Source organism: Hyperoodon ampullatus (assembly GCF_949752795.1).
Source record: "Hyperoodon ampullatus genome assembly, chromosome: 8".
Classification (NCBI taxonomy): Eukaryota; Metazoa; Chordata; class Mammalia; order Artiodactyla; family Ziphiidae; genus Hyperoodon; species Hyperoodon ampullatus.
The window spans coordinates 20429975-20456074 of NC_136921.1; the positions used below are offsets into that span (position 1 = coordinate 20429975).

General features: G+C 55.3%; 1 protein-coding gene across 4 annotated transcripts in view; it reads left to right on the forward strand.

Moving 5' to 3' along the window:
• The window catches only part of TNS1 (tensin 1), a gene marked incomplete at both ends in the record, with an annotated part of 226748 nt that overhangs the window by 117861 nt on the left and 82787 nt on the right, over positions 1–26100 (forward strand). For all 4 annotated transcript variants that reach the window (XM_079710295.1, XM_079710296.1, XM_079710297.1 and 1 more), the window contains 8 exons: positions 10487–10528; positions 11306–11356; positions 17576–17625; positions 20093–20264; positions 22545–22595; positions 23750–23872; positions 24279–24343; positions 25902–25985. In XM_079710295.1, the coding sequence (XP_079566421.1) occupies positions 10487–10528; positions 11306–11356; positions 17576–17625; positions 20093–20264; positions 22545–22595; positions 23750–23872; positions 24279–24343; positions 25902–25985 (638 nt within the window). The remainder of the gene's footprint in view (positions 1–10486; positions 10529–11305; positions 11357–17575; positions 17626–20092; positions 20265–22544; positions 22596–23749; positions 23873–24278; positions 24344–25901; positions 25986–26100) is intronic.

Sequence of the window (26100 nt, forward strand, 5' to 3'; positions counted from 1 at the left end):
CACTCTGCTGCAACTACCTGGCCTTCTTGCTGGTCCCTGAACATACCAGGGAGATGCTGCCTCAGGGCCTTTGCACTTGCAAAGCTTTTCCTGTAGATACTTGCCAGGCTCTTTCCCTCCTTGAGATCTTTACTCAAGTGTCAGATTTCCCTTCCCCCAGCAACCCTCTCTCCCTTCCCTGCTTTCTTTGCCCCTCAGCATGTGTCACCATCTTACTTGCTTATCTTGTTTAAAAGACTCCTCCCATGGTTAGCATGTGAACTCTATGATGACAAGGGATTTCTGTCCTTTGTGTTCATTGCTGTATCCCCACTGTCTGGCACACAGTAAGTGCTCAATGCATGTTTATTGAGTGGCTGGAGAAAGGCATTCAGCCAGATGCCCGGCACAGATTAGGTGCTCAATAAATAGGACAGCTGTCCTCTATCCCTTACTGGTGAGCCGTGGGGGCCTATTAGGGGGGCCAGCCTCCAGCTGGAAACTCTGCTGCTGTCCCCGGGGAGGGAAGGTGGCCCAGGGGAAGCCGGGAGAAAGTTTGGCTTCCCCCAGAGAGCACTCAGCACCTGTTTCCTCACGGCAGGCAGGCAGGCAGGCAGGCGAGTGCTTTGAGCAGGTTCACAAGAAGGAGGAAAGGGTGGGTTTTATTTTTCCTTCCTTTTCCCTTTGCTGCCTGCCTTCAGCCTCTGTAGGGCTGGTCTCTGGCCTCCCCGCCCCTTCCCTCTTGCTTCACACTGTGTGTCTGTGTGTTTGTCAAGTTTTCTCCATGCCCCCAGCTCTCCCTCTGGCCTTCTCACCCATCTTACTTCAGTCCTACCCCCCTGGGATTGGGACCACTCATCCCTGGGCCTAGGATTTCTGCCAGCCTCTGTGCCCTGCCAGCCAAACACATTTTCCAGCGCGTGCTGGGCCAGCCAGGGCAGAGTGGCTTAATCTTCAACCCATGTTTTCATCTTACTTAACAGATGTTGTCCAAGGCCTTGGGTAGAAGGCTCCTAGGGTCACCTCCCTCCTGTGGGGTCCTCCTGTGGGTTCCACCGGTGGGGGCAGGATGGAGAGGGGTGAGGGTGTGTTTGCCGTGGACACTCCTGATCCTTGGAAAGCGCTGAAGCAGCTTTTCTCAACTTCTGAAAAATAAGAGTCAAAAGGAATTTCCCAAGGGTGATGGCCAAGTGGAGTGGCCACCCAGGTGGGCCAGATATGAGCCCTTCTGCATGCACGGCCTGGCACCCAGGAGACCTGGGTGGGGGGAGAGCCGTGTGAGCACTGCTTCTCCTCCGCCGGCCAGCCCCGTGGCAGATGCTTGAAATGTCCTGTGGAACGAAACCCATTGAGTCTCAGGTGGGGTGGAGAGTCTGTGGTGGGGGAGGTGGATGGGGAATGGGAATGCCAGGTTGGTTTCACCTATAATAGTAATCAGAGCAATAGCAAAAAGTTAACCCTTGTATGGAACTTTCTTTGCAGACCTTTGTTGTGAAAGCTGTACAAGGATAAACTCATTTATCCTTCACAGTAATGCAGTGAGGGAGGTGCTGTGATTATCCCAATGTCTCAGATGAGGAACACAGATGAGGCCTAAGGCCACAGAGCTATTTGAAGGGGGCATTGGGATTTCGACTCAGCATGGTCCACACTCGTAACCATAATGATGACAAACGTGACTGGCTTGCACAGTAGCTGCGGTTTTCAGAACACCTACCCTGATACCGGGCCACCCCGAGTCCACAGTGACTTGTGTGGAGGTCTGGACAGGTGTGAGCCCTTCCTGGGGAGAGGAGCAAAGTGGGGCTCAGAAAGGCCAGGTGACTGATTCACAGCCATGCAGCGGTAGCAAGGGCTGGGGTCAGGACTGGGGTGTTGGACTCCTGGGCCTGCTTTCTCCCCGATACCCTCAGTACTTGCCGCTGATGTAAATAACTGATATTGCCAAGTGGGCTTCTCCTGGATTTCTTCTTCTAAACAGTGCCAGCCACGAGCTAGCTTCTCCATTTGCCAGCGGGCCTGGGATTTAGGGGCAGGTCTATCCATCCATGTATCTGCCATCCATCCTACCAGCAAACATCTCCTGAACGCCTCCCTTGTGCCAGGACTGTTCTCATGCTGGGGCTGCAAGGTTCTTTTCTGCTGAGTGCCAGGGCTTCTGGAAGGCAGGTGGAGATGCAGTAGGCACGGAGCCATAGGAGTGAGAGGACTGGAGGCCATCTAGTCAAATCCTGCTCTTTCCCAGGGGAGGAAACGGAGGCCCTGGGATTTTTTTTTTGCTCTAATTCATTTCAAAAATTATGGTAAAATACACACAACATAAAAATTACCATCTTAACCATTTTTGAGTGCACAGTCAGTGGATTAAATACATCCATTTCATTGCACAACAATCACCACCATCCACCTCCAGAAGGCTTTTCATCTTGTAAAACAAAAAACTCTGCACCCATTAAAAAATAACTCCCCAGTCCCTGCTAACCACCATTCCACTTTCTGTCTCTGTGAATCTGACTACTCAAGTACCTCATGTAAGTGGATTCATACAAAATTTGTCCTTTTGTGACTGTCTTATGACACCTAGCATAATGTCCTCAAGGTTCACCCACGTTGTAGCAGGTGTCAGAATGTCCTTCCTTTTTAAGTCTGAATAATATTCCAATGTGTGTATACACCACATTTTACTGATTCATTCATCTGTCGATGGACACCGGGTTATTTCCGTGTTTTAGTTACTGTGAATGATGCTGCTGTGAACATGGGTGTGTAAATATCTCTTCGAGTCCCTGCTTTCAGTTACTTTGCGTATATACTCAAAAGTTGAACTGCTGGATTATATAGTAATTCTGTTTTTGATTTTTTTGGAGGAACATACTGTTTCCCTCAGCGGCTGTACCATCTTATATTCCCACCAGTAGTGCACAGAGGTTCTAATTTCTCCACATCTTTGCCAGAACTCTCTTCTTTTCTCTTGTCTTGTCTTCTCTCCTCTCCTCTTCTTTGTCTTTTCTTTCTTCCTTTTTTTTTTTTTTTTTTTTTATAGTAGCCATCCTAATGGTTGTGAGGTGGTGGTCCTGAGATTTTCAAATGACTTTCTCAAGGTGCCCCTGGGGCGAGGAGGCATCACGCTGCCTCATGGAAGAAGAGAAGGGACCAGAGAAGCACGTGGAGCCCCGCAGCCTGGCGTTGCCATCTGGCTCTCCATCAGGGACAGTGGCCAAAAGTTGCTTTAGTTCATTCGAACTCCCAGCCCTGATGCATTTCATCCGAGGGCACTGAGGGGGTCATGGGTGACCATCTTTGGGAGATTCTGGAAAATGGAACAATGCCAGGAGAAATGAGCCCGAGAGAGTCTTGATTCCAAGAGTGATGAGGGAGGTTGGAAATCCAGTTTGTGCACCACTTAGACTGCTTAGTCTGGAGAGGGAGAATACGGGCAGGTGCAGAATGGGAGAGAGAACGTCTTGAAGGACAAGCTGGCTTCCTTTCTGTTGCTCTCCGAAGTAGAACCTCGTAGGTGGAGGGTCTCATAAAGAGGGGGAGACTTGGATGTAAAGAAGAGCTTTCTAACACCTACAGAGGCCCACTGGGGCTGTCTAAGGGAGTTGCAGTCACTGGAACACATACTCACTGACGCCTATTAGGGTGCAGTTGGGAGTTTCCCTCCCTGGGGGGAGCTTAGGTAGAAGTCCTCAGGGCCCACTGAGGTCCCGCCCTTAAGCTGGGCTGTGAAGGGACATGGTCCCCAGAGGTCAAGGCACCTATGAATGTGCTTACCACCTCCCCTTTGACCCCCACTGGGAGAGGCCCCAGTTGGGTGAAGGGCCCTGCCCTCCAGGGGCCCTGTTCAGTGTGGGAGAGAGAGAGAGAACTCTACGGTGGAAATGAATTAGTGCCCTCCTCGGGGGTTCTGACTGGAGGCGGCTTTGGGGCCCAAGGTGGGCTGCAGTCCGTCTGTGCTGCGCTGGTTGAGGAAGTCTGCCTGCTGTTCCAAGTCCAGGTTAAGATTTGAGCAAATGGAAGAGAGGAGGGAAGGAGAGAGAGCCTTCCAGAAGGTGGCAGGGCTGGAACAGAGAAGGGGTAGGGCCTTGGTGTAAATGGCCAAGTCTGATGGGGGCTGGAGCAAATCCAGTGCCCTAGCTGGGGGGATGAGGGGCCTGGTAATCTTGTCTCACCTTGGTGGGCCTGGCTGGGGTGCCTGTGGGAAGAGCCTGAGTGTGGGAATGGAGGCGGGAGTAGTGTGGCATGGTGGTGGAGAGTGATGAGATGGGAGAAGAGTCTGCAGGTAGGGGAGGGGGGAAGGCAGTGGAGTCTACCCGAGGCGGCCAGATAAGGGAGGAATCCAGAAGCCAGGTTGGGGAACTTGAACTTGATGAGCCAAGCACTGAGGGCCATTGTGGGTCCTTGAGTGGGGAAGTGACCCAAAGCAGACTTTGAGAGTGGGAGTCTGCTGCCAGCGGTGGAGTGTGGCTCGGTGGAGAGGTGGCTGCCAGGAGGAGGGCTGGGGAGACCAGACACGAGGCTGGTGCAGGTGCTCAGCATGGGGTGGAGGATTTGTGCAAGGGCGGTCAGAGGGGCATGGAGGAAGGGCCTGGGGAGGCACAGACTCTGAGTGCGCCGGCTGAGAGGGAGGAGAACAGCATCCTGGGGGAGGGGAGCGTGGCAGGAGGGTGTGAGAAATATTCCAGCAGGACAGGGTGGGTGGCGGGGAGGGAGTCCGCAGTTGCCTACCCTCAGCAACCTGGAGTCCGGTGCTGGGTCCCTCAGGGTGAATTGTGGGGGGCCCTGAGGACAGGAGTGGGCTTGCCCAGTCCCCTCCCTGGGGAAAAGCAAGCGTCATGTTCCATTTAATCACATCCAGCCTGTTCTTTTACTCTGGTGGCCTCGGCCTGCCTGGGAGAGGATGTGGCCCCTGGAGCGACTTCCCCCAAACACTCATGGGACCTGGGCTGCCGGCGCCCTCTCTCCAGCCCCTTGCGCTCCGCGTTGAAGCTCTGCCTTCCGGGGATGCTGAGAAATAACCTGGGGCTTGGGGCTGACCTGCGCTCACGTGGAGCTCGCCAACCTCCCCGGAAACTGAGTTTTTCCCCATTCAGAGTGCTTCCCTGCTGCCTCTGCTGTGTGTTTTTGTTGTTAGACCAAGGTGCTGGTCCCCCGACTGGCTGTGGGGTCTGCTATGTGCCCTCCCAGCCATGCCCCCTCTAAGTGCCCCGTTATTGGTGCTTCCCTGCCCTTCCCTTTGGCTTTCAGTTCCCTCTCTTCATCTGCTTAGGGTTCTATTTTGAGAACGAGTGAGCCTAGAATATTGTGCTCTGGGTGCTGGGGCTGAGGACATCCCAGCCCGCCCCCCCACCCCTTGGCCAGCTCCCTTCCCCTCCTGACAGGCCGGCAGCGCTGGCCCTGACCTCACAGTCCATCTGTCCAGTGGCAGTAGATGTGATGTCATGGGGTCCTTTTGTCCTGAAAAACTGCCCGGATTCCAGGCCTCCCAGGGGGCAAGAGTGGAGAGAGCTGGAGGGGTGGAAGAGAGGAGGGTGTGAGGAATTTCTGGACGGAATGTTCCTCTGGAGGCTGAGCCCGCATTCTGCGCCCCCTCCCCCCAGTCCAGGGCTTGGGCACCTCCCCCCACCCGCTACGGCCCTCTGCCTTTTCCTTCCTCCAAAACAGCAGCTCACAGATACATTTTTTTTCCCAGCTCACGCTCCCTGCAGGCCACCGAAATGTCCTGCTGCGTGAACCTCCAGGCAGTCATCCCAGGCACCTCGGCCTCTGCAGACCGGCCCCCCCTCAGGCCCACACCGCTGGGGGTGGGTAAACGCGTGGAGAGGGCATGCATGTCTTTTTTTGGAAAAAAAAACCCCAAAACTTGAGGAAAGGATGTGCAGCTTCCCTTATCCACACTGTGGTTCACAGCCCCTCACATTCAGGAAGTTCTCTCTGATGTCTGGTCCCAGTCTCTCCTATTGCAGCCCATTTCCTCCTCTTCCTCTGGAAGTGCATTGAAGAAGCCTTTTCCTCCTGAGGACCTGAGACAATTAGTCTTTAAGCCGCAGAAAGCTTGTTCCCAACAGGAGGGCAGTTGATTAGGAGTAAGAGGAACTGAATGAAGATTATGGCCTGGGAGAAGAGACCGAGCTCGAGGGGGATGTAAGGAGAGGCATTCAAATACCAGCTGTCCTTATCTACAGGCTGTGTGACCTTGGCCAGGTTATTTAATCTCTCGGGCCCTCAGTTTCCTCACCTGTCAAGTGGGATAATGCTTGCCTTGTGAGCATTGGTTATGAGGAATAATGATCGTGAAAGCAAAGAGCCCAATGTTAAGCCCAAGGCATCATTAGTACCTGCTGAGTAATTGTTGTTACTTCAGTAACGTTATGAAAATGCACCTCCAGACCAGGGCCAGGAAGAGGTAAGGCAAGTGAGGTACCTGGGGTGCAAAATTGGAGAAGGTATTGCTCTCAGGGTTGTGCATCCTGAGACTAAATGCCTCCTTAAATTTTCTGCCCTAAGCCTCACTCTAGTCCTTCCCTTGCTCGAGACTCCTGGGCTTGAGGCCCCAGAGCAGAGTCATCCACAGATAGCAAGACTTGGCTGTCAAGTGGCACCAGGTCCAAACTCTGCCACCTGCTCCTGAGCTGGGTTCGAGTTGTCCTGCTTGGGAGCAAGAGGCATTCTGGAAGACCCCTGGTGGGGCAGTGATTTGGCTACCCTCAGCTTTGGAAAGCCTGGGTTCCTCTTGGAATTGGGCAGGGAGAGGGGCCAGGTGGGGGAGGGGCCATCCTTGTCGGGGTTCCGTCTGCTTCATCCTTCTACAGCTGAGTCTGAGGAAGAAGGAAGAGCAGAGTCCGCCAACCAAGAGCCAAGAGCTAACCCTGCCTGCAGGCTGGCTGGGGATTGGGGTGAGGGGCAGTGGGTGAGCTCAGTGATGGGCTTTATAAAACCTGGGTGCCCACCTGAGTCCTGCCATGCACCTAACTGTGAGAGGCTCGGCGAGTCATACCCGCACCTCTCTGTACCTCAGTTTCCCCATCTGTGAAATGGGGAGGGAGGAGATGGTGTCTGAGGAGTGGTGTGCAAAGATGGTGTGTGTGTGTATGTTTCCGTGCTAACGGTAGGGTGACAGCCGAGGCTTAGTGGGTCTCTGCCAGCCACTGGAACTCTGGGGCTGTGGCCTTGGGAGACCACAGCCCTGATGGCCTGGGAGCTTTCTCTAGTATACCCAAGCTTCCCTGCAGGGCCTAGGGCAGGGGCAGCCTGAGGGGAGAACACCCACCCCCACCCCGCCCCGTGATGAGTTCCCTTGCCTTTTTCATTCCCATTAGCCCCAGAGCTGGCAGTGCATGGAAAGCAGAGAAGCAGGACTTCAATCCCAGGAGGACTGGGGTGGAAGGGGAGGGGTGTGGGGGGAGCGCAGCATGCCTGCTGGGCTGTGTTTGCAAACACTGCAGGAAAACACTGGGTGTTGAGGTTGGAAGGGGTTTTTGGAAATTTTTAGCTCCTCAGAAGGCCTCTCCACCAGTACGTTGAAGGCAGGCGTCTGATGGCTGGCCCTGTGGCTGGCCCCCAGCTGGTGTGGACAAGGGGTGGGAGCAGAGGGCTGGTGCTCAGGTGATTTGCTGGAGGGAGAGAAGTTTCTCTTGCCCTGCTGAGGCCTGTGGTTTCTAATGTCGACTCCCTGGTCTGCATTGTGTCAGACCCAGGAGGGACGGGGTAGGAGGGTCAAGGTGGGGCAGGGTGGGGCAGGGTGGGCTGGGAGAGGGCCTGGCCTTGGACCTGTGCAGTCGGAGCTGATAAATAACAGCTCACATGTACTGAGAGCTTCCTAAGTGCCAGGCCCCGTTCTGAGTGCTTTCTGTGCTTCATCTCATTTGCTTCTCACAAAAGAGGACCCTTCCTGCTGAAGAGCAGCAAGGACAGAGTGACCTCCTTGAGGTCACAGAGTTAGTAGCAGAGAGCGTCAGGACGTGGCCCAGCCGTCTGCTGCCAGTGCTGTCAGACTAGACCAGTGGTTTTCACAGTGTCATCCCCAGACCTGGAAACCTGTTAGAGATGCACATTCTTGAGTCCCTCTCTAGGCTACTGGATCCGACCCTCTGGGGAGGGCCCAGCCACCCGTGTGTCCGTCAACAGCCCTCCAGGTGATTGGGAGGCACACTCACGTTTGAGACCCCCGGCTCCCACTCTGCCCCGTCGGGGTCTCTTGGGAGGCTTTCCCCAGAGCAGGACGAGGGGCTCTTCAGGGCCTGTAATGGGCCTGCGGCAGGTACTCTTGTCTCCGGTTGCTCCATCCCACCCCATTTCTGAACCTTCTGACCACCCCCTGAGTCAGGGAGGCCGATGATATAGACTGTGAAGAGTGAGGGCTTTGGAACTGGGAGGTCTGGGTTCAGAGTCAGTCCTGTTGTGTAGACTCTGCACGCAGAAGGTCCCTGTGATGTGCCCTCCAGGCCTTCTCCTCCCCACAGAAAGCCAGAGCAGCTCAGAGCGGGGGCAGTTGGCCTGTTCTGCCCAGCCCATGGTCTCCACGTGAGCATTACAGAGCCCTGGACCAGAAGAGATGGGTGGAGGCTCAGAGGGCTGGGGCAGGCTGGCACTGCTGCAGAGGACTCCCCTGGGTGAGGCCGGGTGGTGGTTGGAGGCTGAGGGGAGACCCTGGTCCTGATTGTCAGGCAGTTCCCTAGAGCTCAGTCTGGGGAAGGGATCCCAGGGGATTTCCTGTGGGCTCATTTGCCTCCTGCCCGGTGGCCTATGGCTCAGGAATGGGGTTCTGGGGGCTGGCTGGGTGAGGATTAGGGCTGGGCTGGCTGGGGACAGACTGTGGCATCTTGACTCCCCCTGCAGAGCCGTCCTCAGACTCCAGGTGGGCCCACCTAGGGGGCTGGGAGGGGCTGGCTGATAGGACACCCACAGCTCCTGCTCGTTGCTGGACTCTGTCTTCCCTCAACCCTCCCAAGCTGCCTTGACCCTGAACTACACAGGGGGTTTCACCCACCTGGAAAGAAGTTTTGGCCTCAGTCTCTTGTCTCCCAGGCAGTAGGGGGAAAGTCTGGGCGTTTTTAGAAAGAGCGCTACTGCCTTCAGCTCAGCCCACTTCCTTCCTCCATCCCTATCTTGGCCCAGTTCTCCTCCCGGATGCCAGAACGTTTCAGAGGTCATTCCGTCCACTCCCCTGTCTTCAGACATGAACAGCTCACCCTCAGGTCCCGGGATGGGGTTGGGGCAGGTGCTTCCTATTCAGAGACCCACTGTCTAAACCTGGTCCATAGTCGTCTCAGCAAAGGCTTGTTTCCATGACCTTGACATTCATGTCCATGTCCATCTGTGTGATTCAAGGGCCCCTCTAACCACATCACTGAGTTGGAAATGGAGCCCTGGAGACCGTGGTCAGGAGATGGCCCCGGAATGGGGAGTTTCTCTCTCATTATGGGGGAGTCCAAGGAGCCCACGTTTCAGGATGCCTTTGGTAGGAAGTTGGTCTGCGCAAGGGAAGGATGGCACCAGGGTGAGGGACCGGATCAGTCCACGGGTGTTTACTGACGGCTCGCTACACATACAGCACAGTCTCCGGCCCGAGGGCTATGGCAACTCAGTTGGTAAAAATGCTGCTTTGAATCTGTTTCGGAGGCAGGTGGGATAAGAATCACAAATAAAAATAAAACTAGAGTTGGGGAATTAGACATATTCCCACAATGAGATTATTCACACGCTCAGGACCAGATAGGTAGCTCAGACAGTGAGGCTTACTGGAGTTCTGAGGTGCGAGAGAGAGACCCCTTTGCTGGGGTGTTCAGGGAGGGCTTCAAGGAGGAGGAGAGCTAGTAAGAAAAGAGGAGAAGCTGCTCCGCAAACAAAAGCCCAGATGTGGGAATAGCAAGGGGTCTGGATGGAAGAGAGTTTTGGGGCAAGGAAATTGAGGTCTGCAAGGGGGCAGGGCCAGAGGTGGGGATGGCCCTTGAAAGCCCACCGAAGCATGAAGACTCCGGCAGGCCTGGTATCCGGGGCTGCTGGGGTTTCACACAGCATGAAGTGTAGAGACCCAAGTTGGGGTTCCAACCCTTTTGTCCCCCTTAGTGGTCAGTGGCTTTGGTCCACTCATCTAATTTCTCTTTATTTGTAAAGTGGGGCTTTAAGGTAGCAACAGTACTTACCTCACTGGGTTCTTGTGAATAAATGAAGTGGCTGGTGTAGGCACTCATGCCTGGCAGGTAGGAACAAGAGTCACTTACTTGCTTCTTGTTCCTTTTTGAGGGGTCGGTGACTGTCGGAGTTAGGGGCCTTAGTGAGTTTTGTCAAGCTGGATGGTTCTAGGACCAATAGGATTGTCTTTCATTTTCCAGACTCTGCCCCCCAAGCTTGGGGTCAGCACATTATGTCTGAGTCTTGGGTTGGCACCACCGGTGCTATCTCAGGAGGCCTTCTGCCCATCACGGCCACCAGCCCCGGGGAGAGAGCCAACCTGGGGATGTTTGCCCTGAGGCCTCATGCTGTTTTCTCCCTCTGCCCACAGCCCGTCAACACTGAAACTGCTCCAAAGAATGTAGTGGACACGGTGAGTGACAGCAGGTAGGGCGGGGTGAGCGCCTGGGGAGGCCGGGAAAGCATAATGAAAAGATTGGGGGGAAAGCGAACAGATGTGTTTGAGGACACCCTTCTGGAGTAGATTTGGGGAACTTGGGGGAAGGATGGAGACATGGGTGGCACTGAAAGCTGGATATTGGAGCATCCCCTCGTGTGTTCGGAAATGGATTTCTGGGGAACTAGGTGGGGAGGGAGAGGCCCGTGGTTAAACGTGGGCTTCTTTATTAGATACGTAGAATGTGAGAAAGCCAGGCAGATCTTTCCAAACACGTCTTTCTGACCTAGCAGAGAGGCGATTTCCTCAAGGCTGCGTGGAGGAGGAAGGGAAGGGAGTGGGTGGGTCGTGTGGTGGGGAAACCGAGGCTGGCAGCTGAGAGGCGTCTCCTGGCAATGGCCGGAACGGAGTGATGGGCTCAGAGATGGAGGACTTGGGTTCCTCTCCGAACTCCTCCAAGGTTCTATTTGTGAGACTGTAGCAAGTCCTGAGCCTGTCTGTGCCTCAGTTTTCTCACCTGCAGAAATGGGAATGATAATATCTCCCCCAGGAGAGACACAAATGAAAGGGTATGGTTGGCTCTGAGGGGCCGTTAGTGGACAAAGAAATGCTACACAAACAACCCAGCCCCCTCCCAGGCCCTTGTGCCAAGCCCTCACCACCCCCACTGCCACACCCAGCAGATGAAAGACCTGGTACCTTTCGATGACTTTCCTCGACTCCCCTCTCTGACTGCCTTTTCTTTGTCTCCAGGGAGAAGGAGCCTTCCGGGGTGGAAACACACGGAAAAGCCTTGAGGAAGATGTAAGTATTCGGAAGGGAAGGAGGAAGATGCGGCGAGTCCCTGGGGTGAGGGGGGTGGGGGAGGCAGGTGGTGCCTAACACCTGTCTTGTTTGGTGGGCGTCCCCGCAGCCTCCTCTGTAGAACTGCTCAGCTCAATTCCGGAGTGGGGAGAGGGGCTGGGAGGGTGAGCAGGTCCCATGACTTAGACACTGGGCCTTAGTCTTGGCTTCAGCCTCCAGCCCAGCTGGATCCAGAGTTGGTTTGCCCAGTCACTGAGGCAGACCTTAGTGCTGCAGGGTGGGGAGGGAGGGAAGCAGAGGCTGCTGTGCGAGGCCTCGCTGGGGGGTGAGCAGTCACCAGGGCAACGGCCAGGGGAACGGGCGACACTGCAGCAAGAGGGACTGGGGGCAGAGATGAAGCGGGACTCCTGGGCTCTTGGAGGGTCATCAGCCCCTGGGGAATCGCAGGCTCTGCTTCTTCGGAGGGAGAAGCCTTTGAAAATGGGCTAAATGCCATTGATTCAGGAGGGAATGGGAACATGGGCTGGTTGGTCTCACGGGCTCCTCCTGCCCTGCTGTTTTGGTGGAGGGCGATGGGCAAATTCCTTAAGTGGAAGGACCCCAGGGAAGGGAAGAGGGGCTCTCCTGGGACCCTGCTTTGAGCCGAACTTGTGCCTGGGCTTGTCCTCACACCACCTCCAGGGGCAGATGCCCGTCAATGTCGGATCTTCCTTTTTTTTTTTTTTTTTGCGGTACGCGGGCCTCTCACTGTTGTGGCCTCTCCCGCTGCGGAGCACAGGCTCCGGACGCGCAGGCTCAGCGGCCATGGCTCACGGGCCCAGCCGCTCCGCGGCATGTGGGATCCTCCCAGACCGGGGCACGAACCCGTGTCCCCTGCATCGGCAGGCGGACTCTCAGCCACTGCACCACCAGGGAAGCCCCCTTTCTCTTTTTTCCCTGCCCTTCTCTGACAATTTGCCCCTCTGCTGGCCTCTCCATCCTCGCCCGCCCTGATCTGCAGAGGAACAGGGAGTGGTTTTGGCGGTTGGCACGGGGGAGCTGTTGATGGCATGAGGCCCTATCATCTGACAGCTGCCTGACCCATGGTGGGGAGGGCCTCGGAGGGAGGTGCTGGGCTGCTGCAGGCAGCACACTTCTGTGGTGAGCCCACCACCTCTGTCACATTGCCCTGGGCCAGCCCCGCAAGGCCAGCCCGGCAAGGTGGAGGTGTCCCCTGGGCCGCACAGGGCCCCGCCAGGAAGAGCAGAAACATGCCTCTCAAATTAATGGGCAAGGCTCTGTTCAAGGTATGCATGGGTCCTATGGGCGTGGAGTATACACATGCTGGGATGGACCCTTGTCCGAGTTTGTGATGTTTCTGGGGCTGGGGTACAGGGGAGAAAGTAATTTTCTTGTGTGCCTGCTACTAAAGATTAACTAGCTTAATGCACACAAAGCGGATACTATGTGCTCAATAAATGTTAACAGGTCTTATTACTGTTATTTTGGCTAAGGGCCAGGAACTGGGCTGGGTATATATATTTTTGTGTGTGTGTGGCCATGCTGTGCAGCATGTGGGATCTTAGTTCCTTCACTAGGGATCAAACCCATGCCCCCTGAAGTGGCAGCGTGGAGTCTTAACCACTGGACCACCAGGGAAGTCCCCATTGGCTGGGTATTTTTTGATTCCCGTGACATCCCGCTATGGCAGATGCTGTGGCCCCACTTTATAGGTGAGGAAACAGAGGCTTGGAGGGGCTCACTGACTCAATGAATGTCTTCCCCATCCCATCCTGGGACTGCTGCCTGGATCTGGTGTTTCCAGGGCTCCCAACCCTTGGCCAGGGGACAGGGCGATGGTGTGTGAACCAAGCCTTTTAGCCAATGGTCTGGACACTCTTATAAGCCGAGTCCTAGAGCAGTTGCTCCCCACAACTCCAGCCTGGGCCAGACAGATCCTACAAGGTAAGGCTGCAGCAAGAGAGAGTGAAGTTAGACATCATGGAGAACTTTTTGATGCAAGGGTGTGTATGACCTTGGTCCTGGAGAAGAAAGAGGTTGCCGCTTAGTTGGAGTGAGAGGTTTTTTAGAAGAAAGTTCTGTTGATCTGGGATGAAAGTGTGTGTGTCTGTGCATGCCGGGGTGGGTAAGGGTGGTGTCTTGCCTGGATATGGGAGAAGGGACAAGATGAGTTTTGGTCTAGTTAGTTTAGTTAAAGGAGTTCATGAAAGGCTAAGCAAGTGAGCAGATTCCAGAATGGCACAAGTACTGCAAAGGAAGAGAGAAAACCTAATTTTTGAGGATCCCAGACACCTGTCCCAGGTTGAGTGACTTCAGGGTCCCCTCCCCAGCCACTGGGTTCTCCTGCAGTCTGCCTCGGGTGAGGAGACCTGTTTCCGAAGCGGCATGGTTGCTGCTCTGGGCCTGCTGCTGCGATAATGTGCCTGTTTGTTGAGCTGTTTTCCTGTCTCTGGCCCGCAGCCCAGGACTCACAGGGCAGGAATGGCTGTTTTCCTCCAACGGGGTTGGTGTGTTGCAGAGTTTGTGGATGATGTGCTGTGTCGCACTTTGTTTTGGAAAAATCCAGGCGGGTGGGCAGGAAGGAGAGAGGAAGGGGTGTGGCTGGAGGGGCTGGTGCGGAGGGGAGGGGGTGGCCACAGCCCCCAGAGGAGTCATAGGGGTGGGGAAGGGCCCCTGACGTAGATTGGTCACCAATCTCTGCCTGCCTGACATGGCCCCTGGTGTTGCTTCCAGACCCTCCTCCCAACTGTGCCCCCTGGGGACTTGGGCTCCGGAAACAGCTTTTCTTTTGGTCCAGAGCTGTTGTGTTTGGTCTATGAACCTCAAAGGAAGGCAGGACTCTTCCCACACAGTCATTGCTCCAAACCAGCCCCACCCAGGTCCTCGGGTTCCCACTCTTGCTACATGGCGGGGAAGAAGAAGGCAAAAAACGGAGCCGAGGGTCATAGACCTTGAGCTGCCCTGGAGCATCTATCTGAGCGGTGGTCTGCAGCTCCCGCCTGCAGTGAGGACCAAAGCCAACAGAGTTGGCCGAATCTGTAGCAGGAAGGGTGAGGGTTAGATACCAGGAGGAACTGCCTGATAGCAAGAGAAGTAAGACGCTGTTTGAGGAAGGCTGTGGAATTTCCTTTCACAGTGTCCTTTAAGCAAAGGAGAGACTGTGTTTTGGTGCTGATGATAGGGGAGAGATCTTGGTGCCTAGGGAGTTGGATCAAAAGTCCTATTATTGATCTATGTCTTGGGTGGAGCAGGGAAGAAGTTCAGAGCATGTGGGTAAAGGACTTTGACAGCCCCAGAGAGGAAAGGAATGGAATTACAGGCAGACAGAGAGCTTATTTTTCTTTATAAAATAAAGCATTTAGAGTACTCTTTGTAAAGCCCTCTGGTAGTTTTTCCTGGGGGCTCAAAGTGGAGCAGGTATATCGCACAAGACTGTGCTGTACCCATTTTACAGATTGGTCAGTGAGACCAAGCGACTGCTTCTTACACTGGCTTCATGGATGAGTATCTTCCTTTGTAGAATGTAAGCTCTCTGAGGTCAGGGACCTCATGCACAGCCCTCAGTGAAGTTCACTGAATGAGAGAATGCACACGACGATGGGGAGCAGAGAGGACAGCCTCCCTCTTGAAAACGGCCTGTGTGATTAGGCAGCTGCTGAAGGTGCCCCGTCTCTAGCCCTGCATGTGGGAGGTCACTGTGTTTCTTGGAGCGTTAAGTCGTGTTGCTCACATGCTCCGCCCCCTCCCCCGACCCATTTCTGGTTCTCCGGTTCTCCTTGTGACTCTTTCCACCAACCCTCAGACGTGTTACCTGTGCACGTCTGCTTTCTGCCAGTGCGTGTCACATGCCCCCAAACTTTGCAGAAAACAGGAAGCACCGTCAGCTAGAGGGCAGCCCAGTGATTCATCAGGGGATGACTGTCCAGCTGTTCGTCCCAGTCCTCTGTGCTGGGGTCACTGTCCAGGGCAGTTTCTTCCCCTGCCCCCCACCCCCCCTCCCACCCCAGCCCGGCAGAGCAGAGCCAGCTTGGACTTTGTCTTGTCACCTCTGGAGGCAGTATGGCCAGACTCTGCTGGGGCCAAGTTTTTATTTATCTTTCCTGGTTTTTTGGGGTGGGGAGGCTGAGGAATGTGGAGTGTTGTAACATTGGGGAAGGGGGGTGGAGAAGCGAGCGGGAGCTGGCTCTCCTGCCCTGTCCATCCCTCTCGCTCCTGTGCCCGTGGCGGCTCCCGGCTCCCCCCGGCTCCCCAGTCCCCCTGCCAAGCCCGTCTCAATATCACATTGTCTCTCTGAGCTCCCTGGGCCTGGCCCTGTGTTCCTGGCCACACCTCCAGCCTTGGCTATGGTTGTGGCTTCCAGTTGTTAGAAGCAGCTGTGGCAGCCTCCTCCAAACATGGCTGTGGATCAGCAGTAGATGGAACCCGAGGGGCTATTTATAGCAGGGTGGCCCTGGGGCCTGGAGCAGGGCCTAGGGCCTGGGGAGATTCAGCGGCTCCTCATCAGGGACCAGCGAAACGGAGACGGATGAAGTGTTGGGTTTCTGCGTTCCTCTGAGTGGGTAGTTTTGGAACAGCCTGGTTTGGGTCTTGAAAACCAAACACAACTCAACCCCTCCGTACTGCCCCCGCCTTCGCACCCCCCAGCTCCCCAAGCCTGACTCATGCAAACCCAAGTCCTCAGAGCCAGGAGAGCTGGGGAGACAGAGAAACTTTCCACCCTGACAGCCCCCCTTGGCTGTTTCCTCCTCCTGCTGCCTCCAAGGCTGAGCTGTTCAGAGCTGGGCGGCGGCCCAGGCAGAGGGGACTCTGGCCGCAGCCTTCTTACGGGAGCCTGGGTAGAGAGTCCTCCTCTTAGCGGGGCTGCCCTGACTTTGGGCTCAGCTGGGAGCTGGGCCTCAGAGCCCACCCACCCCTGCCTCGTAGGCGCTGTGGGGCCTGGAGAGGGCTGAAGGGGGCTCCTCTTCTTGGGACCCCAGTGGTCCAGCCCGAAATCTGAGGGTGAATCTTGCTGGTCATCTGTTTCTCCTCTCCTTGGTGGATTGTGGTTCCGTCTCCTCCAAGAGGTAGATGCAACTTGGTGGTCAGGAAAGGCCGGTTTTGGGGAGGCTCAGGGATGTTTGGAAGGTGCCAGTGGGCTCAGAGGGCTCTGGCTGGGCCTGGGAATGTGCAGGTTGGACGTCCGATTCTGCATCGAGCGAGGTGGCTGAAAGGATGGTGGCAGCTGGTGATGCAGGGTTTTGCTTTACTGCAGGGGTGAATGTTTGGCTGTATCGCTAACTACCCTTTTAATCGTACTTGATGTAATAATGGTAAGAGCGTCTAAGCGCCTTATATGCATAATTCCCTTTAATCTTCAAGCAATACCATAAGGATTGTTCCTTCTCACTGGTGACATTATAGAGGCTCAGAGCGTTAAGTAATGCGAGGCTGCCCAGCAGGAAGCTGTGGGACTCTGATCCTGTGCTTTCATCACCGTGCTGTTGGGTTGCCCTGGGATGTTTTGGACACCGACTTGGGTCCATTTGCCTAATTTTGTACAAGTTGACAACCCTGGAGATGGGAATGGGTGAGGTGGGTAACAGACAATGGACAGTGGGTCCTTAGGAGCATGATTTGCTGCCTAGCCCTGGTTGGTACACACCATGCCTGCCTGCTTCTTGTCTCAAAACTTTTGATTGAATGAGCCGGTGTTGCTGCTTTAAAGGAGGGGAATGTGGGCAGCTGGTGGTCAGAGGAGAAATGTTCAGAGCTGGGCAGAGCGGGGCTGGCGCTCTCATCTTTCTCCTTCTTTCATGGTTGCCATCTCTATTCTCCACTTGGGGTCACTATTCTGATGTCCAGCGAATCCAGGTGAAATGCGTTTCCATAAGTTTAGTAACTGTTTTATTGAGTGTGTACTCAGCGCACGTGGCACCAGCCCAGGCGTGGTGCATTTCTCAGCATTTGGGATTTCTCCCTTGCCCAAGGAAAGAGAGCCCTTCCCCTCGGAGGCTCGCAGGCACACTGGCGTGCTCATGTGGGATTGGCATTGATCGCTTTTGGCTTTGAGTCGCTGTGTTGCTGGGCTTTAGGGTGCCTGGGCTGGAATGTCGGCAGAGGCAGGAGAAGGGAATCTGTGTTTCCCCGTGGCCCTGACTGCTCGCGTGGACAGCTCTCTGCTGTTCTCCTGCCATCCAGCCGGCCACTGCCCTAACACTGCTTCTCTCCTCTCTTTCCCAGAGCTCCACCAGAGTCACGCCAAGTGTCCAGCCCCATCCCCAGCCCATCAGGTATGCCTGGGCTATGGGGGACGCAGTGGGTGCAGGCAGTGAGGTCACTGTGGGTGTTCCCAGCAAGTCATGCCTCTGGGTCTCCGAGACCAAAGTCACAAAGCACGTGATAGGGAGCACGGGCAGACGTGGAAGCCACAGCGAGAGGATGCAGGTAGATGCCAGTGGGAAACTCAAAAGTTTTAGCTTGAAGCCAGTCCTTGAGCTGGATTCTTCATTTACCTGCATGATCTCATCTAGTCCTTGCAACAACCCTGCACGGTAAGTATTTTATTCCCATTTGGCAGATGAAGAAACTGAGTCTCAGGGAGGTGAGGCAATTTGTTAAAGGTCACACAACCGCTAAGAGGCAGCCCTTGGATTTGCATTCAGGACCGGCTGGCGCTGATGCCTGTGCTAGATCCCGTTCTTCTCCACGGGCAGAGGTTTCTGATATTGGAGGGTCATTTATAAAAGGAAGGTTCTCTATCTGGCTGAGCTGGTGGGGGCTGGGGGAAGGGGATACACAGGGGACTCGGTGCTTTGCTCATCCAGAGTCTCTTTTTCTTTTTTGGTACACGGGCCTCTCACTGTTGTGGCCTCTCCTGTTGCAGAGCACAGGCTCCGGACGCGCAGGCTCAGCGGCCATGGCTCACGGGCCCAGCCGCTCTGCGACACATGGGATCTTCCCGGACCGGGGCATGAACCCGTGTCCCCTGCATCGGCAGGCGGACTCTCAACCACTGCACCACCAGGGAAGCCCCAGAGTCTTTTTTTCCTGGGTCCAGGTTCTCTGGTTTTTTGGCTTGGGCCCTTCCCTCTCTGACTCCCCCCTCCCCCCTGAGGCTCCTGAGATGAGTGAGAATCTGGCCCCAGGGATATGGACCACCAGTCAGAGAGGGTCTGGTGTGTAGCTGAAGCTCCCAGTGGGTTGTAGTCCAGCTGCCAGCTGTCCACAGAGACTGGTGGGGTCCTTTAGAGGATCCCCTCCTCCCCCACAGAGGAAAATCACCTTGGGGTGGGTGGGTGCAGAGTGCGATGCTGAGGTTGTCCAGGTGGTGGTGCTGTTCTGCCTTGAGTAGGAGCCCCACCCCCAAAGGCTGCAGGACAAGGAAAGAGCCGGACTCAGAGGCCAAATTCAAAGTGGGCTCCCAGCGCACTGGCCCCTCTGCTACTTGGTCCCTGTCATCGCCACCACAGAGAAGCTGAATGTCACCCTTGGCTCTCCTATTTCCAAGCCCCATCTACACAGTTGGGCTCGGAGCTAACCGTGGTGGAGATCTGTATTCTGTCCCGTTTCTTGGTGTCCCGGGGCTGTACCCCCCATGCCACCCCGTCACTTTGAAACACCCCATGGTATTCCTCCCGCTGCCCCTCCAGTCCCAACTTTACCCCGCAGAAGTGAAGGGTTATCATCATGAACTCTGAGTTGCCCACTTGGGTAGAGCAGGGAAGCAGGACCCTAGGGTGATGGCGTAAGAAGGGGAGGGTGTGAGGTGACCCCAGAAACTGCAGGTGGCTTCAGAATGGAATGCCAGTGTCCTGAGACCCATTTCCCCTTCCCATCCGTTCCCCAGTGGGCACCCTGGACCCTCCTTTGGAAGAGCAGTTGGGTGAGGTGTAAAGGTGTGAGACCCCACCTCCCCTCAGCCGGTGCCCAGCCCAGGGGGCTCCCCACCTCTCTGAGGAGCTCAGGTGGCACTGGGATGTCTGGGGATCACCTGCCGCTGCAGCAGCCCCCTCTGCTTCCTGAGCCCTTAGAAATCAGGGAGGTCACTGGTAGGAAGCAGCCCTGCGGGGCAGTGGGAGCTGCCAGAGGTGGGGAGAGAGCCAGGGAACAGAGGGCAGGAGCTGTCCTGCCTCTGGGGAGGGCTGGAATGTGTACTGTGGTCTGGCTTACCTGGAGCCCAGGTGAGCATGTCACCTGAGCTGCCCCTGCTCCTGAGGGGCCTCCCTGCCTGCTCCACAGCTCAGAGCAAGGGGAGGGCAGCAGAAGGCTAGCTCCAGGATGTGAGAGGACCCAGTTCAGGCTCTCCTTCTTTTTCCGGAGCCATCCGGGGATCCTTCGAGAAACTTCTGCCAGACCAGGCGGCCACAGTATATTAGGAGGCTGAGCTGGACTCCCGGGCCCTGGCTGGTTCCGGCCCTGGCTCTGACCTCTGACCTCTGGATCACAGGATGAAGGCCATGCCGACAGGATTGATGAGCACCTAGGATTGGTGTCATCACTCTTTGGTCCTGAAATGGCCTGAGATCCTTGCCAGCTCCTGCCAAGCTCTGTTCTCCCCGGCGCTCCCAAACTGGGCTTGTGGGCTGCATTGGCCTTGCCAGGGGAAGCCTCTGGCCTTGGCTCTGGGTCAGGGAGCAGCCAAGCCCCCTGGGTTAGATCTGGGGGCCACGTATAGTGTGTAGGGGGTGTAGATCCTTGGACCTTGTCCTGGGGGCCTGGATTCTGATCAGGACCCGCCTCTGCCTACTGTCTCCCCAGAAACATGAGTGTGAGCCGGGCCACAGAGGACAGCTGTGAGCTGGACCTGGTGTATGTCACTGAGAGGATCATCGCCGTCTCCTTCCCCAGCACAGCCAATGAGGAGAACTTCCGGAGCAACCTCCGTGAGGTGGCCCAGATGCTCAAGTCCAAACATGGAGGCAACTACCTGGTGAGGATGAGGCCCCTTGCCCGCTGGTCCAGTGCCCCATCCTTTCTGCTTGCCGCCTCCTCCTGCTGGTGTCTTGTCCCACCTGCCCCTGAGCCAGCTCTTCCTCTTCTCTCCCTGCACCTGCCCTTGGCCCTAAGGAGTGTCTCTGCAGCTGGGATGCAGCATCTGGAGACAAGTCGTGTGTGTGTGTGTGTGCACGCGTGCGTGCTTGTCCATGTATGTGTGTGTGTGTGGTTTGTATGTTTGTGTGTACGTGTGGGTACATGCATGTGCGTGTGGGTGTACGTACGTGTGTTGACCAGGAGGAGAGAATAACAGTAAAAGCTCACGTTATTGAGCCCCGGTGATGAGCCAGGCCCTGTTCTAACTCCTTTCCACATATTTAACACCACGACAGTCCTAGGAAGCAGGTTTGTCGAGAACACAGAGAGGTGGGGTATTTGTCTAAGGTCACAGAGCCAGGAAGTGGCAGAGGTGTCATACTGTCGGTGCCTCTGAGCAGTCTTAGGGCAGAGTTGTGGCAGAGTGTGTCTTGAGAGACCTGGTGTTGCTGGCACCGGGATCATACCTGGCACAGGAGGATCTCCTAACCAGTGTGGAGGAAGTCCCCTCCACCCCCCACCATGGTCTCTAATGTCAGAAGGGCTGGCCTGGGGGATTGGATCTATCCTGGCCCCAGGGGAGCGCTCAGGCCTGCTTTACAGGGAGGTACTTGTGGGCTGGACCCACAGACTGGACATACCATCATGAGGGGCTGCCCTGGGAGGTCTGAGCAGAGCTGGGGTGTAGCGGCTGTATTAGGTCCCTAGGGCTGCTGTAACAAACTAGCACAAATTAGGTGGCTTAAAACAACAAAATTAATTTTTTCACAGTCTGGAGGCTAGAAGTCCAAATCAAGGTGTCAGTGGGGCCATACTCCCTCTGAATCCCCCAGGGGAGAACCCTGCCTTGCCTCTTCCTATCTTCTGGTGGCTCCGGGCAGTCCAGTGGCTCCTTGGCTTGTAGTGGCCTTGCTCTAGTCTCTACTTCTGTCATCATGTGATCTTCCTTCTTTCCTGTGTCCGTGTGGCCTCTCCTCTTCTTAGAAGGACACCAGTCATTGGATTTGGGGCCCACCCTGAATCCAGGATGATCTCATCTCCAGATCCTTGACTGCTTACATCAGCAAAGGACCTATTTCCAAATAAAGTCACATTCTGAAGTTCCACGTGGATGTGAATTTTTGTGGGATACTATTCAGCCCTCTACAGAGACCCATCTGTCAGCTGTGTTGGACATTGTTAAGAGTCTGGCTTTAAACATCAGAATGTTGTGGGTTGGAATGCTGCTCTGCTCTCATCAACTATCTGATCTTGGCACTTAGCCTCATTAAGCCTTAGGATCCCCATCTGTAAAATGGGTCTACTTACCTCTATGGTTGTGGAGAGAATTAAGGCAGGTGGTAGGTGTAAAGCCCTTAGTGTGGCCTGGCAGGCTGTGGACACTGTAACACTGAAGTGTTAGCCATTGTTAACGGCATAGAGTGTGTTCCTTTACGGCCTCAAGAGTGGACCAGATGCCGTCTAAGATCCTGCCCTATTTCAGGAGCCCGAGATTCCACGGGTTTTTGCTGCGTCCTGCCTGTTCCAGACCCTGCAGTCCTCTTCTCTCCCCAGGCGACATCACAGGGGTCTTGAGTTTCCCAGACCATGAGGTGGATGTGGGGAGTTCTGCACGCCTCTTTCAGAGGTGGAGAAGGGAATCCAGAGGTTGGGGGATTCCCGTGGGATGTGGTCAGGTGTTGGGAGGTGTCTGCTGGGAGAGGGGTGTCAGGGGTCTGAGAGGGCTGACCCGGCACAGTTTGCACCCTCCTATGGAGGGCGTCCGACCACGGAGCAGTTACATCTTCGTGCGGTGAGCTTCTGAAGTCGACATGTGAAGAGGAAACCAGAGGTGGCCAAATGCTTATCATTTGACACTACTGGATTTCCATTCAGTGTGGAGAGATGCCCACCTTGGGGGTGGCATGTGGGACCTGAGACAGGTTCTGTCCCCTTCTCATCTTCAGTTCAGGATGTCCGCTCATCCAGGGGAGTGGCTGGGTGTCTACATACTTGTTTCTCTCTCCCTCTTTATCCTGAGAACCTGTAGTTGAGTTCCTGTCCATCAGTGTGTATCTGGTAGGACTCCATGTATGGTGATGTAGGTAGAATTTCCAGCAGGGAAGAGAGAGAGAGAGAGAGAGAGAGAGAGAGAGAAAGGGCCAACCTTCTCACAATCTCTTCCTTTTCCTCCTTCTAGCTTTTCAACCTCTCTGAGCGGAGACCTGACATCACAAAGCTCCACGCCAAGGTGAGTCCATGGCTGTTTGGGGTGGGGAGGGATTCTCCCTGCCTGGAAGAGGGAACAGGGGGGCTCCCTTCCTCTGAGGTTCCCACATTAGAATCTTGGGGGAAAGTGCTATGACAGTTGCAAAGCCTATTCAAACTTACAGTGCCATCTTCTATTTGGAAAATAGAAAATAATATATTTATTGTTTCTGTAATATGAATTACAGAAAGCAAAGCTCAATACAGTGATTTCCACCAAGGTCTGCCACCTGTGGTGCACACAGAGTCTCTGGGGTGGGGCTGGAGCTGTGAGATTTTGAGTCTTATTGAAAAGTATTCTGGATTTAAACCAGCTGGGAATCACCACCATAGACCCTCCTACAGCCAACTTTCTTTCACTTGCTGTTCAGTGCGCTGTGTGCGGGCTGTGTGTGCCCATCTGCTCCGGCCCCTGGGTTATGGTGCCTGTCGCTGTGTGACCTTGAGCGGGTGGCAGACTTCTCTGGGCCTCAGTTTCCACCTCTGAAAGTGGACGGGCTGGATTAGATGTGCTCTCTGGGCCCTTCCAAGCACAGATTTTCTTTTACATTAAAGTTTTGTGAGTTAAGAAAAGTTTGAAGGAGCCTGATGACTGCTATTCAGATCTGTTCTCTGTCTCGCTCAGGCCTCCTTCGGTTGGCCTGAAAACTTGATGGTTTGTGTGTCCAGGGCCTGGAAAAGAGCCGTGAACAGGCTTCACCTTTCCTTCTTCCTCCCTGAGCCAGATCTCAGGGTTATCTGTGGGAGGAGAGCTGGGGAACAATGCTGGAGGCTCCCAGCACATTTTAAGGTCAAAGTCATATGGAAGGGACCTGGGGCCATTGGCTCTAAGCCTTTGCTTTATGCACAAATCAGAAACTGGGGCCGGGGAAGGGGCTGTGACTGGCCTGAGGCCCACAGGGAGGCAGTGTCAGAACCCAGGGTCTGTAGGCCCGGGTCAGTGTCCTTTGCCTCCACACCCCTGCCTTCCAGAGGGTTGACGTGCAGGGCAGGAACTGAGGCCCCGCTGCTGGTGGCATCGCTGTGGGGCTGGTGTGTGACGTGTGTGGGCACCTCCCAACCACTGCCCCCCACCCCCGCCGCCGCCCGTTGACTCTCTGGACTTCTGCCGCTTCTCACTCATGGCTTGGGCCACAGGTACTGGAATTTGGCTGGCCCGACCTCCACACCCCAGCCCTGGAGAAGATCTGCAGTGTCTGCAAGGCCATGGACACTTGGCTCAACGCAGATCCCCACAATGTTGTCGTTCTACACAACAAGGTCAGAGCGGGGGCTGCAGGGTGTCTGTGCGTGTGTGTGTGTGTGTGTGTGTGTGTGCGTGTTCATGCCCATGCACGAATATATCCTTGGATGAGTGTATGCACCTGCCCATATCACTGGACTGTGTGAGCATGCAAGTTTGTTTGTGTGTACTCTCCTTCTTGGGGATAATCCATTCTGTCTGGGGTGCACCCCCAGGAAGTGGAGGTACCAGCCCGTGGATCACTCAGGTGTGGTGGACGATCAGCTGTGTTTCTTCTTTCTGAGACTCAGCCCCCATCCACTTCCTACCTCCTCCGATTCTCCCTGCGAACCCCGCCCCTCTCTGCAGCCCCTGCCCGCCTCGCTCTGGGGCAGGAGGGCCAGCCTTAGAAGTAAAGGCTTTTGTGTTTCGGGGCTTTTTCAGGGAAACCGAGGCAGGATAGGTGTTGTGATCGCGGCTTACATGCACTACAGCAACATTTCTGCCAGGTAAGAGGGCCCCGAGCCTCCCATTCTCTGAATCTTGACCGCAGAGCCCCCTTCCCCCACCCACCCAAGGCCTCTCCCTCCCTTGGGGTTGGAGGATAAGGACAGAAGAGGTGAGAGGTGCTGAGGACAGGGGGAGGAGCCCCTGGAAAGGAGAATGTCCCTGCCCTCAGCTCTGGGACAGGGGCCGTTGGACAGAGAGCAGGAGAGAGGAGACACCATCCCTCTGTCTGGGGCCCTGGGGAGGGGCAGCCGTGGGAGGCAGGCCCATGGATGGACACCCCGTCCAGTCGGCTTCTTGGGGCCGCTTTTCTTTGCCCAACTGCCTTCTGTTTACCTGAGTGGGCAGGGAGGGAGTCACAAAAAAATATTGGATCACATCTGGGTCCAGCAGAGCCATCTGGAAGGTTTCTCATCTATTCCCCTGCTTCTGGCCAGCAGGGGCATCTTCCCACTTAGGTGTTTTGCATCAAGAATAGGAAACAACCAGTGGATGATTCCCATTCTGATTTGGATTTTCAGAGGGGCAGAGGAATCCCTCCATTCAGTCGTTTGGTGACAGTTATGGAGCAGCCGCTGTGCAGACGGCTCTAGGTGCTGGAAATAGAGCAGCGGGCAAAGCCAGGCCGCTGCCCTCATGAATGTTAAATGAGTAAACAAACACATCAGTAAGAGCAGGTGATGAGTACTTTGAAGGACGGAGACTAGAGCAAGACGGTGGGGAAAGGAGGCCTCTTGAGGAGGTGATAATTTGAGCAGAATTAAGTGGCGAGGGGGGGAAGAGCTGAGTCCGATACAGTCCGTGGAGGGGTGGGGTGGGTGGTGGCAGGGGACCTTCCAGGCAGAGAAGAGGGAAGGACAAAGGCCAGCAGTGGGAATTCGAGGGGCTGGCATGTTTGGAGCCGAGTGAGTGAGGGGACGAAGAGTGGGAAGTGAAGCTGGGAGGAGGCAGAGCCTGGGGGCCTTGTACCCTTGACAGGGACTTTGGGGTTTATTCTGAGAGGGATGGGACGTCGTTGGAGAGTCAAGAACGGAGAAGCTATGTGATCTGTCTCTTTAAAAAATGATCTCTTTGAGGATGGGTAGAATGCTCTGTGAAGGGCTTGCAGTAGGACGGTAGTTTTATGACTTTAAGAAACCTGACCAGCTTAATCTTTGCTTACTGGTCCACATTTCCTGTGCACCTACTGTGTGCCCACATTTGCCAAGCTCTTTATAGATGTTATCTCACTCAGTTGCCGCAACAGCCTTCAGGGAAGGCACGGTTATCAGCTCATTTGACAGGAAAGAAAAATCAAGTCCAGGAAGGTTAAGTAACCTGCCCCAAGTTGCAGGGCTACTAAGTCCGTGATGAACTTGAGATGGGCTCCCAGGCTGCCTGGCTCCAAGGCCCTTGTGCTGAGTAGTATAGCACACAGGATGGAGAGATGCTGGGGCAGTCCTTTCCTGAAGGCATCTCAGGACAGAGTGGCCGGAGGGCTCTGCGGGTCTGGAAAGCAGGGCTGGGTGGACAAGGGACTCGTGGAGGTTGGCTCCTCTGACCACCTGTCTCTCCCCACAGTGCTGACCAGGCCCTGGACCGCTTTGCAATGAAGCGGTTCTATGAGGATAAGATTGTACCCATTGGCCAGCCATCCCAGAGAAGGTAGGTCTCCAGGGCTCTCGGCCCAGTGCATGTGTGTGTGAGTGCGTGTGCGTGTGTGTGCGTGTGTGCACTCGCTATACGTGGGAACTAGCCTTGTGTACCCATGGTGGGTGGA